The 12,953-nt window shown below is 35.4% G+C and overlaps 1 protein-coding gene across 2 annotated transcripts in view; it reads right to left on the reverse strand.

Annotated features, from left to right (window-relative positions):
* The window catches only part of STK32B (serine/threonine kinase 32B), a 116,835-nt gene extending 110,819 nt beyond the window's left edge, over positions 1-6,016 (reverse strand). For both annotated transcript variants that reach the window (XM_042812384.1, XM_042812383.1), the window contains exon 1: positions 5,883-6,016. In XM_042812384.1, the coding sequence (XP_042668318.1) occupies positions 5,883-6,001 (119 nt within the window). In that variant the 5' untranslated portion in view covers positions 6,002-6,016. The remainder of the gene's footprint in view (positions 1-5,882) is intronic.
* Positions 6,017-12,953: the final 6,937 nt, after the last annotated feature.

Raw genomic sequence — 12,953 nt, forward strand, 5'->3', positions numbered from 1 at the left:
CAGTTTAAGAAGGATATAAGTTCTTCAAGAAATGCTATTAAATATAACATAAAACATAAATGTAACATAAAATGTTATTAAAAATAACGTCACTTCACTGCTCCAGAAATGTTTTGAAGAATGGTCCACAAAATATATTTTTCTGATCGACATCATCATAAAAAAATGTATTAGTAGCTGTTTTATTTTGTGAAGAATTTTTGTCTTTTGTGGTAAGCTGTATTATTTTCAGAGCAGCTAGTGTATCCACTCACATTTGAAAGTAATGACAAATCTAACCAAACAGGTAGATAGATAAGGAATGGCTTGGATCTTGGCTCACTCCTACTGCATGGTGTTAAAAAGATATTTAAATTATGGATTGTTTCAGGAATGTTACCTATCTTGATCCAGGAATATTCAGGTATTTGGGGAAGATAAACAGAAGATAAAATTCTGGATCCTGGAGGAGCATTTTGTAGTCCCCAGGTGGGACTGTGTGAGGTGCTGACATTCCTACAGCTCATTCATCTATGCTTCAAACACCTATGAAACACAAAGAGTCTGATAAAAAACAGGTCTGCAGGTCTGCTCTCCATTTTAAGGGGAAATCTCTACTACCAGAAATACCTCTAGCAGTGATAAAACTAGCTACAAGTCTCACATATCTTTCAGCGTTTATTCAACTTCATTTCTAAAATGAAGGTTATAAATCACTGCCAAGCCCTTCCTGAGAAACAGTTATCCTCCAAGCTATTATAGGCGTTTACCAAAGAATGATTCTTTTCCATGTCAGATGTTATAAAAGACAGTTCATACTTCAAATAATATGATTTTTAAGTTCAGATGGTGAAGTTAAATTTAATAAAGGTCAGAGAAGATGCATGAGCCTCAAAAAGCTTTTTAATATAGAACTTTTGAAATCACAAGATGCTACTCATGTTTTCTATTAGCTGCTCTGTATTCTTTTATATGTTGGGATTACAGAGGGATGCTAACAGTTGCCCACTAAAAAAAAGTTTACTTTCTTTCCTCTTTTATTTCTTCACAGAAGGATTTAACAAATTACATTTCTCATTACCTCTTTGTACATTTATAATATATAACTGAAAGACTTGTCCTCATATTTGTTTCCTGGTTTTCAACTTTTCTCTTTGATGATGCAGTTCCTCAGAGAAAGATATGTCCTTGGTTAGTATTCCCTTTGATACAAGGAACTGTTGGGAGATTTAATGCTACATTAATTTTAGTATGTATTTCTACAAGGGCTGGATATTACCATTAAGAAATCAGCAATCTTTGTTAGGGGCAAGTCTACAAACTCAAGAAAAACTATCAACAGTGGAATTTCCTCCAAATACATTTCTCAGCATGCATTTGGTGTTTGATTTTTTGAATTAAAAGAAATAAGATTTTATTATACGTCATCCTAGAACCAAAAAGAAAAAAAAGAAAAAAGTAAAAAAAAGAAAGAAAGCTGATGATTCTTACAGAAAATAATGATTTTTTAAAATGCAAGCACTGTGATAATAAATTCCATGTGTTGGTTTTTTTTTATATCATAATTTCCAGATAAAAGTATAGCAGACCAGATCCAGGCTTAAGTGTTGCTTCATTTAAGTGAGTATTCATAGAGGGCTGAGTCAAGGAGAAGGGATAATGTTATATAGTATGGTCCAGCTAGGTTATTACTTTTCACCGTGATTGCAATGAGTGAATGAGGTAGATTTATATCCAAAAAGCTGTTGGCATTGCCAACACTTTTTTTCAGTTGATGAGTAGACAGCTCATCTGGAAAGCAGGATGCATGGGCTGTATTTTCTTCTCCGCCTGGGAAGTCAAATTCTTTGTTTTCCATAGACTACAAGGTGTTTTAACCAGAAACCCACAAAGTAGTTTGTGTGAACTTTACTACAGTTCATAATCCTGATTTTGGCTTTTTTTCCAATGAAAATCTGATGTAAAACAACCATGTGCCACCAGTTTGGAAAAGTTGTGCACCACTACTCATCTTGATAGGAATCTGCCAACTGAATTTCTGATTTACTATAGGAGTGTTAGTCATTTATTAATTAGATGAACAGTCTAGTTGTCAATTTAAATAGAGCTTACAATGGGGCTTTAGGTGGCAGAATTGCTGCTTCTCAGAATAGCTACTTCTGAATATGTTAGAAATCAAAGCTAGATACCCTATGAAAGTAGGGAGATGCCTCTTAAGTTTGGTAGGCTGATGGATTTCTCTGTTTTATTCACCAAAATTGCATCTTATGTGGGATTCCTGAAAAATGATATGAAAACACTGACTCTTAGTGAGTGTGATAGAATCTTGAAAGACAAATTAGTCAAAAACGGTACGGCCAAAGGGAACCCAACATTTATGCAAGATGTAGGTCTGTTCATGCCCATAGCATGAAATAACTGTCTCTTTTTATATTCGGTTTACGGTTTATTAGACATGAGTTAGTAGCTCTTGTTACAGTTCCATTTGTACATTAACAATGCAACCAATAAAATGATCAGGGGAAAAAAGCTGACTTAGAAAAAAAAAAAAACCACAAATGTAATTGCAGTTATTATAGAAGAAATGAAGCTTCAACTGTCTTCTTCCATTAGTATGCCAGGAATTGTCTCCTAAGAGGAAATCTTATAGATTCCTGATAATAATCTAATATATGTTGTAACTACAACATAGCCATACTTGATGCAAATTATTATTGTATCTAGACTGCAAGTGAAAAGACATTAAACAAGCTGCTAATTCACAAACAATCAATGAAAATGCTGCTATTCTAAGAGATGTTGCTGAGAACGCAAAACCTATTTAAGGAATATCCCATTTGTACATACAGTGTTTCACTTTTCATTCTAATATATTTTAAAAAATGTAGTTTCAATAACTAAAGGCAATATTTTTAATACATTTAGTAGCTTCATGTGGCTCAGTGTTGATAAAATACATGAGATCAATATTCATAACTCCCTTGTGATTTTTGTGTTTTGCCTCAGTTGTAGTTCAACAACAGAAGTCATAATTTGAAGACAAGATGCTGAATATCTTGAAATTTGGGCAAATATTAAACATTTGAAGATTGGGAATTTGCAACTGCATCTACAAGCTTAGATGTTCCAGAAATATGTAAGAAGATATTTTAAACACACTCACGATTGTGCAAGGCTAATTATAGATACATCTTATGGAACAAGTTATTTGGGGAAGGCCTGGATTCAAAACATCTCTTTGGCATGATATCCCAAGGTGAAATATAGTTTGACACCTTTCTTTGGAGTCAGGAGTTGGAATTACTGGAGATTTGAATATTCAATACTTGATTTAAACACTCTAGGCTGAAAATGCTAAGTATTGTTAATGAAATTGGTTTTGGTTAATTTTCTCCAGCTCTAATTTTGCATGTCTTAGCCCCTTAGTCTCAGTAATATTGCATATATCCAGCATTTGATCATGTACTTGCCCTTTTTTTAGGAAGAATGTAGAGAAGTCACTAGGATGGGATGCCGTGCAGCTTAGCTATTCTCTGATTATACCAGCAGACTAAACATGCTGAAGTGTATTTCTGAGCACCAAGACTAGCTGGCAGGGAACTCTTTGTACCTCTGCTAGCCACACCAGGGTGATCTCGGGGATGTTATGATTCTGGAGCAATCCTGGGAGCCATTTGGGTGCACCCAAATGTTCCAGCTGCACCAGGCCATGCCAGGGAGTGTTCCCAGATGCTCTTCCCCCTTCTTGCTTAGATGTACCTTTGTGAAACCACATTTTAGCTGTAAGAAAAATCAAAGAATACCTACATAGACATTTCTGGCTATTCAGAGCTGTGTATGCTACAGAAATATATGCATATGTAACCTGTATGATTGTACAGGTGAATTGCATGGTTTGACAAGAATCCTTGAATGCAGTCACTGCTTTTAAATCTTGATATGAGCCTTCAAGTTATTGCATATTATCTTCTCTCATATTGTGATCAAGTTTGACAAAGAACATTGGAAGCACATCCTGGGAGACAGGAACTTTGGTTGCTGAGCTGGGCCACAGGCTGTCATGCAGGTGATAAATTTTAGGCCCCATCTCTGACAGATGTTCTGTCAGTGATTACATGATCTGATAGTCTGGCCTGATACCTTCAAAGAAAACTCATGTCTTCCTCCCAGAATAGCATCCTAGGTAGACCGGTCAGCTTTAAGCATTACTGGAGGCATTAAATGTGGAATATTGTTCCACATGCACTGGTGAATCCTGAATAGTGCTCTTCTCGCCTGAAACATTTTTCTAATTCTAGTGTATTACAGTTGTTTTTCATTTTCTATTTTTCTCATGCATAGATGTAGTATAACATTTGAGTCTCGAGATCTTCTGATAGTGTTTTAGAAATACAAGAAGAAATTAATTATTTGCAAAAAAATCATCATCACACCCAGGTATTATCTATTCCAAGGTTAATATTTGGCTTAAAAGAGGAAGACAAGAATGAATATTCCTTAGCTGATTATAACTGGGTAATTGGAATCTAAACTACTTTTTGTTTCACAATACGTTTGATATTTATTTATAACATTGTTATATTTACTGAAGTATCTTGTCAGTCACATTAGCCTATGATTGTTTCTGCACAATGTCTAGTTACACAGTGGAAATATTTGTCTTTTCTTGTTAAAGAAAAAAAGTTTGCATGGGTTCAAAAGAGGCTACACAAATGCATGACTGAAATTTCCACATGTTCCTAAGATCAGAGATATCATGTTTTTGGTGATGAAATCCATGGAGGAAACGTTGCTGGAACCTTGGAGAATACACAACAAAAGATCTGTATTACTGTTGTAATGTGTGCAATTTTCCTTTAAGCTTCTAACGGGTCATTAGGTTAGCTCAAGTATTATCATCCATGTCAAGAGAGGAGCACTTGAGGCATATGTATATGATTAGACCCTTTCTAAATGAATTTTGGGAACAAATACTCTGCTGCTTTAAGTGGGTGCAATTACACCAAAGCTGTGCTCACTCAAGCCAGAAAATAATTTAGCTTTCAGATCATGAAAGGTGTTAGGATGACAACATGAAATTTCCCACATATGCAGGAGAAAACTGCAGTAAAAGAGAAGAAAAATATTGTAGGGTAGACACTGACCTCCAGTAAGATAGAAAAAAAAACACTCAAAATAGAATGCTGTTTGTGCTGTGACCATTTCTGGACAATCAAGCTGTTCACTAACTGAAGAAAAAAAAAATCACATAATGATTTATGTATCCTTTTTATTATTACATAGGTCATTTTTAGATAAGGGAGGAAAAATCTGTATCTCATTATGAATATCACTACATAAAAGCCATCAAATATTTTAATTTATTGGTGTAGCTAAAGCTAGTCATTACTTGACCAACATTTTCTCACAACACTTTCTTGTCTCTGAATGAGACATTCATTGGCTATCACAGAGAAGATATTAGAAATTCCAGATGACAAAAAGGTTCATTCCCATTGGTCTGTGTCAGTGTTCACCATTTTTTTAAGAGTGGTTGAATCTTGAATTTGTTTTTGAATTGACTCAAAAAGTTTTTTATTGAATGCTTAGTTTTGATATTTTGCAACCTTACAACAGTTGTCTAATCCAAGTACTGTCAGAAAGAAACAATGAAGATGGGCGGAACAGTGCACATCCACTGCTGTAACAATCTGGAGAGAAGCTACACCAGAAAGGAAAATGAGAATGCATTTAAGTATTAAAGAGCATTTTTAAAACATTAATGAAAAATAAAAATCTCAGAACAAAAATACATTAAAAAAAAGTCACCATTTAAAAAAATATTTTCAGTTTTCCATCCTGAACCAATTCAGCAGTAAGGAGAAAGGAAGAAATCCTTGACAGAATTTTAAAGGGTTTCTTACCACAGGTTGACTAGGAAGGGATGCTCTAGGCCTTGCATGATCTGTAGCTCCCGAAAAACATTCCGAACTTCATCTCTCTCAATGCACTTCTGTTTATTCATGTATTTCATGGCATACATTTTCTTGGTGTCTCTCTTCTGTACAATGCACACCTAATTAACAGCAAAGTAAACGATGAAGTTTAACACAAAATGAAATTCAACCAAACACTTTCATAAAGTCCATGTCGCAGCTAAGCAGAATTCTTTGTAATCACTTCGTAAGCCAACATGCTGGGAAACTCAGAAAAGTTATAAAACTTCCAGTTGCAGTGTATCTAAGAGAAATACACTCAATTATATTGAATCATAGGCTATTTTGTGAGTCACAGAAATTACTGCCTCCTGTCTAGGAAAATGCACAGTCAGTGTCCTCATTCACATAAGTCAATACACACTTCATGATTACTGCGTCATAAACATTGCCTGTGTTCAGAAGGCCAATATTTCATCTTGATATCAGAATTATTCTCTTTTAATTATTATTGAAGATAAAAATATATCTTTGTACAGAGCTACATCATGCTGTTTTTGAAGTCACAGTTACACTGATTTAATCTCTGGAAGTAAATTTCTTCTCTTTATTTTTCTTCTTATTATTTATTTATTTATTTATTTATTTTTACTAAAGTCAAATAATTTTGTAAATGCAACATGAAAATCTCATTCTAATGAGCTCCTATCTAAAACTCAGATTTTTTAAATTCTATTTGTCATCATAGTATTTCCCTTGAGAATGAAGCTAGTGTGTCACTAGCACCACATCTATCATCATTTTACATACAATTTTCAATAACACCGAAATAATAGCTTCATCTGTATCTCATACCCCAAAGGTGGTATGAATCTCATCTTTATAACTTCCCTACACTCACCCATGGGGCAAAACTCTATCATAAGTAGACTTTTACTCTGAAGTTTTTTTTCCATTAATCAAGACTTTTTAAAAATGACACTCCTAGTGCATCTTGACAGCCAAGAGAATACCAGCTGAAGATTTTATTTTGATGCAACATTCATATCACTGACACAGCCATCAGCTCCAATCAGAATTTTTCACCATCAAGAGTATGAAGAACATGCGTTGGAAGCATCTTGTTTAGATCTCACCGCTTTGGTGGAATCAAGTACAAGGGAGTTATGAAGGATTTATTTGGTGTGGGCAGAATTAGTTTATTTGCGTATTTATGTACATGGGCAGTATTATTTTATTTGCATATTTATGTACATACAAATACACACATATTCCCATATTATAATATATGCATATATACATGCATCTAATATCAGTGCTCAAAGATCAAATTGCAGTACACTATAAAAAAGAAAAGGAATTTTGTGCTGTATTTTAATGAACTTGCATACGCAAAATGCATAAGTGATCTGGAAGGACTGAGAGATGCCTTCTGGATACACAGCCTGCTAATAAACCACTAGAACTAGGATGAGGGCTGTAGAGAGTCGTACCACATATTCACTTCTATTTTAGTCTCAGAGGAAAGGCATCAGGAGCCTAAAATCAGTATATTTTATTTCCCCTGCCTTTTTCCATTGTCTCAAGAGGAACTGTCCCAGTGAAAACCATATTTGTTTCTCTACAACTCCTTTTCCATGAAGAATATCCTTGAGCTCAAATCTACTCTAAATATAGGAGTTAACAGAAAATTTTTAACTTATAATGACAAGGTGGATTAAGTAGTTTCTGATTACCTTTCCTAATATCAGATGTTCTGCTAATTAAACAAAACATGGATGAGAGTGTTTCATCTTGAGCCCATTGGTGTTGTACAGTGGTAAGTAGTAAAGTTTTGTTTCTTTTTCTTCCTTGTGACGTTATGCAAGGACAGAATACTTGTGATGTCCTGAAGATAATTAAAGGATTAAACTGATACAGAAAAAACCCAAGCTATGGAACAGTGAGGAAATGGCCTTTTTAGAGAAGAGACAGCAGGTGGAGCTGAACTGAAATGGAGAAACCAGCTGAGGCTTCCACAGCTTCTTCATAAGTATAAGCAGATTTTGCAATGGCAATTCCTGAAACTTAGTCTACGATTACCTGAACCCTCCAATTTGGTGAATCAATTATGAAATATAATATTTTATAGATTTGGGTTTGGAATCTAACTAAGTTCAGAAGTTCATTCGCTTACCTGAATTTGGAGCATGATTTTCATATGAAATTTGGCTGAGACCATGATGTTTGTACGTTTCCTGTTCCATTATTTGAAAAACATCTGTATTAAATAGTTCATCAGTAAGACTGCTGGGAAAATGGGCCTTTACTCAGCTGAGAATTGACAGGTTTGACAAATGAGCCAAACAAAGTTCACATACAACACCTGAATAGAGAACGTAAATGGAATCAGTTTTAAAACACTGATGTGACTCCAGAAGGATTTTGGTTCTCTCACCTTGAGACAGGGGCATTAAGCACAGCTAAAATTTTCTAGTCAAGAGCACGCATGTTGCTAGTAGAAGGTTGCTTAACAGTTAGCTAACGCAACCAAAGGAAGCATTTGTTAGCAGCACAGTATCTATTCACATCTTCTAACGTGGTTTCAAAATCAATGGTACTTCTATTAATACACAAAAGTTATTTTTGCTAAATATCAAGAATTCCAAGCTGCAAATATATCGATGTTACTTTGAAAAATGCCTGACATTTCTGTGACAGTGCTGAATAGTAGAGGAGATCCTTCCTGGCATTTTTACATGATGGTTGTCAGCAGTTCTTCTGAGCGCTGCTAATGTGCTGTTCTGAGCTCACTGTTAATGGGCAAAAAATGCTCCTCTGCTGCAAGAAAGAAAGCAAAACCCTCCAGCTCTCCTGGGCCATTAGCAATCCTAATGGGAAATGTTTCTTTTTTTTTTTTTTGTTAGTTTATGGTTGACTTTTTTTCCAATTGAGAAGTTTTAAAGAGGGGACACACAGGTGGTCTGCCACCTCAACAAAGTTCTGTGATTCATTATTGTGGAAGTCTGAGCAGAATTGCCTTATTTACATATATCAGCATGGAAGCCTGTCATGCACACATTAATAAAGCATCATCTTTCTATTTTCCTATGAATATCATTTGCTGTGCCCTGATCAAATTGATATCACTGCTTCAGCAGTCCCTGTGGAGATACTTCAAACCCCATATAGCTTCAGAGTCAAGAGGGGGGAACAGGAATATCCATTTCTCACTAAGTTATGGGTCTAAATGCTCTAATATGTCTTCTCTTCTGAAGTCTCTCTAAAGTGACTCTACATGATTAGCTTGGATGTAAGGAAGTTGAAAGCTAGGCAGTACAAATCCTCAGTAATTTTGTCTGGATTTAAATTGTGCTTATCTTTAGAAGTCTTGTGTGCAAATACCCTTTCCCTAAAAGGGCTATGTGTTTTAGTTGTTACCACAGGGTTGTGTCTTTTTTATATCTAGGAGAGGGAAACTCTGAATTACTTTCAAATCTACAAAGTTAAAAGCAATTAGCCAAAACTTGGAGACATTTACTCTTAGAACCAAAAGAACAAAACCCATAGATTATCATTGCAGGGCTAAACTACACTTCAGAGAGTCCACTTCTAAACTACCATCACTAACTTCATCCAAATGAAAAAACAGATTACCTGCAGGTTAATAGGTTACCTTGCATTAAGACTATTATGGATGACTGAGCTCCCCATGGGCAGATCTGGGGAAAGGATATCAGAGTTATATGGAATGAAACTTGCACGGAATTTCCTACTGGTTTGCTGCCAAAGGTGTATACTGCTATGAAGGAACAGTTATAGGTAGATTCAGAGAAGCTTTTCCCAAAAGGTGGGGATGCATAAAAAAGCTTTTTAGCTAGACTTTCCCACTAACATGAAGTCAGTGAAGCAACAAATCTGCTATGAAGCAGAAAAATCTCATGTATGTTTTTACATACACACTCTAAAAAATGAATGATCATTTTTTCAGCCTACAAGTGGAAAGATTTACACAAAGAGGCTGGAGACTTGATGTCATAAGTTTGAATTTACACTGTTAGGGAATTCCCATGAAATAGAAGGATTCATTCCTAGATTCCCCTGAGCAAAGTATGACAGCTGGAGAAGAAGCTGAGCATCTGCTTGGTATCCTTTCATATTAACTCAATCTGAATAAGTTGGTGGTTATACTGTCAAACAATACTAATATTCTGAGGCTGTGTGTTATGTTACTTTAAAGATAACAGGAGATTTATTCTGAAATTCTTTGCATATTATTTAGTGAAGTATCCTTGATCAGTACAGATGTGATTATGGGCTCCCATCTGTTTTACACCATGGCAATTTCAATTCACGAAGTCACTCTTTTATACAACCAAATTAATAAGAACTAAGTCCTATGTCTCAGCATCTTAGAGAAATAGGAAAAAGAATCAGTATATTCTTATCATAATTTGAATTTAATTTAAGTAGGTCAGATTGTTCAATATACCTGCTCACAAAGACCTTGAAGAAAAATGGTATTGTAATTTTCCTAGAAACCACCCGCACCTGAATACAAACTATTTTCGTGGCAGTAAGCCTGCAATTATATGGTTACTGTTGCAGTAAAGAAAAATGGTAATTCTTGTATTTCAATCTAAGTCAATTTTGTAGTTGTTGGACAGTCTTCAAGTATATATTTTTTGTGATATTTTGGTTGATAATGATGGCTCTACATAGAACAAAACATTAAATTTAGCCAGATTAAATATGAGAGAATACTTCTAAGGTATGACGGCATAAAGAAATGACTATTTAGACCGGTGTTCAGAAGTTTTATTTTGTGGATTTTATATCATCCACTTCTGAGTTTACTTAGAACAATATTTAATATACAAATAAAAGCTCCGTGGAGTTTTTTTTTTTCCTTTTATCCTAAACTCCTCACAACTGATGTGATGCATCTTTACCTTCCCCACAGAATGTGCTACAGGGGGTGGAAGACTCCACTGCCTTAAATGTCCTTAGGAGAAGAATATGTCTTAGTGCAGTTGTTTAAAATGGGAGGCCACTTCTCAGAAAAGACAGGCTTTTGAGATACAGAGCCTTTAATACCAAATGAACCAGGAAAATTCCTATAACAGCAGATGTTACTACTCTGACATGAAAATTCCAGAGTAGAAGACAGGAAGCTGCCTTCTGAAGCCAGCTGGGAGGGATAGAGTATAGCTGCTGAAGCATTCATCCCCAGTGGAGGAGGGAAGGTGCTGAGAGTTACCTTGAACTCAGTGCACTAAGAAGAGCTGAGCAGTGAGGGGTCTCTGCCAATAGCAGACACCTCCTGCAGCAATGTCCTGTGGAGGCCTAATGTTGCTGTAGCAACCAAAGTACTTTAAGAAATGTTGGAAGACAATTGTACCAATAGCAATAAAAAATAAATAAGTAAAAAATAAAAAGTAGAGCATGCCTTAAAAATCCTACTGCTCTCAGAAGGCAAAAAAGGCCATAGAGCAGTCATAAAGGCAGAAGACAGTTTGAGAAAAATGTAATACCTAACATGGTTTTACATGTTGCAGGATGCTAGAGCACAATAGACCCCAAACAGTAAACAGCGATTCAATACAGATTAGAGTTCTTGCATCATTTGTTGACATTTTCTGCTGCCAGGTGCTCCCACAAAGACAGTAATTGGAAAAGTTGCCAGCAATGAGGCTTCTGAATGAATGGCAAAGGCAAGACTGACTCATAGACACTTGAAATTGTGACTGATATACCGTGCTGTGCTTTTGGCTGCGGTATAATATGTCATTTCTAAAAGGGTTACTTTCTTACCCTCACTGTGGAAAGCAAAATCAGGCGATTGGCTGGAAGCTTGCATTGGTTTGGGAAAAACAAGCCTGTTATGCCAAAGTCTGTTCTGTTTCACTGACAACTACAAAATAAGGATTTAAGTTTAAAGGGGACCATACACATAAATAATAGTCCCTAAGGGTTGTGAAACTATTCCCAAACATACGTATTCCCAAAGCAGGTTCACAAGAACAGCCATACAAAACCAATTAGATGTTTAAGAAATATTATAGAAACATTCACAATTGTTTCCTAAATACCATGGAGAAGAGTCTATCAATCATCAAACAAGTCTTCAAAAGGCATGTAGGCTTGTGTTACTTTTTCTGCATGTCATGGGAGGGTGAGGGCCCCTTTGAGAAAGCAGAGACAACAGAGGTGTGAATGGAGAAACTTTAAAGAAGGAGGTGTGCAGGTGATCTTTGTGATGGACAGCAAGATTTAAATAAACTTTCTATTACTTACTCTGGACCTAACTTCACTACATGAAGGGGATCTCTGTTTGACTTGATTTGATATTCCAGTGATGTGATGTACTGTGACAATAAGTAATTACAAATTTCTGGCTGCCTTGACTTATAAAGAATTCTTGGCCACCGTTTTGCACTGGCAAAACATATTCTCTTGTTTGATACCCAGAGAGGGCTTCTGTTGGAATATACTGAGGTGAATAAGGACCATGCCACGGAGGACCATGTTCTTTTGCACAAAGTATTTCAGACTACTGTAAACTGGAAGTTGTTTTTCCATGTGAAAGGCCAAGAGCCAACAAAATCCTAGGTATGTGTTTAATGTAGAAATACAGGAGTATTTCTCGAGTATAATTTAAATTAAGATCTAGATCTTATCATTACTGCTTGACCAGCTAATGAAGTTATGTTTCGCTTCCAGATTTATTTCTTATGGCTTCTAGTATTTCTGTACTACAATTTTCTGCATGGCCTTGTTTTAAAACGCATTAAAATTTAAAACTTTGTTATGGTCTTTATTTTAGTAAAAAAGATCATCTACTCATGTGTAAACAAAACATGAATCTTCTCTGTTTCAGCAAAACCCCATTGAATTGAACAAATATTTAATCAATGATCACAATTACAGTAATTTTATATAGTTCCCAAGTGCAGTGAATCTATGTAAAGTGTCTTTAAAATATTACAATAACTTTAAGTACATGAATGAGTCCAATGATTTCAAAACAAGATTGCTTGAATAGACGTTCCAAAAGCGTAGACTGCTTCTACTTTTTTT

Source organism: Centrocercus urophasianus, unplaced genomic scaffold (assembly GCF_019232065.1).
Source record: "Centrocercus urophasianus isolate 14NV4802_14NV808 unplaced genomic scaffold, USGS_Curo_1.0 seq_13, whole genome shotgun sequence".
Classification (NCBI taxonomy): domain Eukaryota; kingdom Metazoa; phylum Chordata; class Aves; order Galliformes; family Phasianidae; genus Centrocercus; species Centrocercus urophasianus.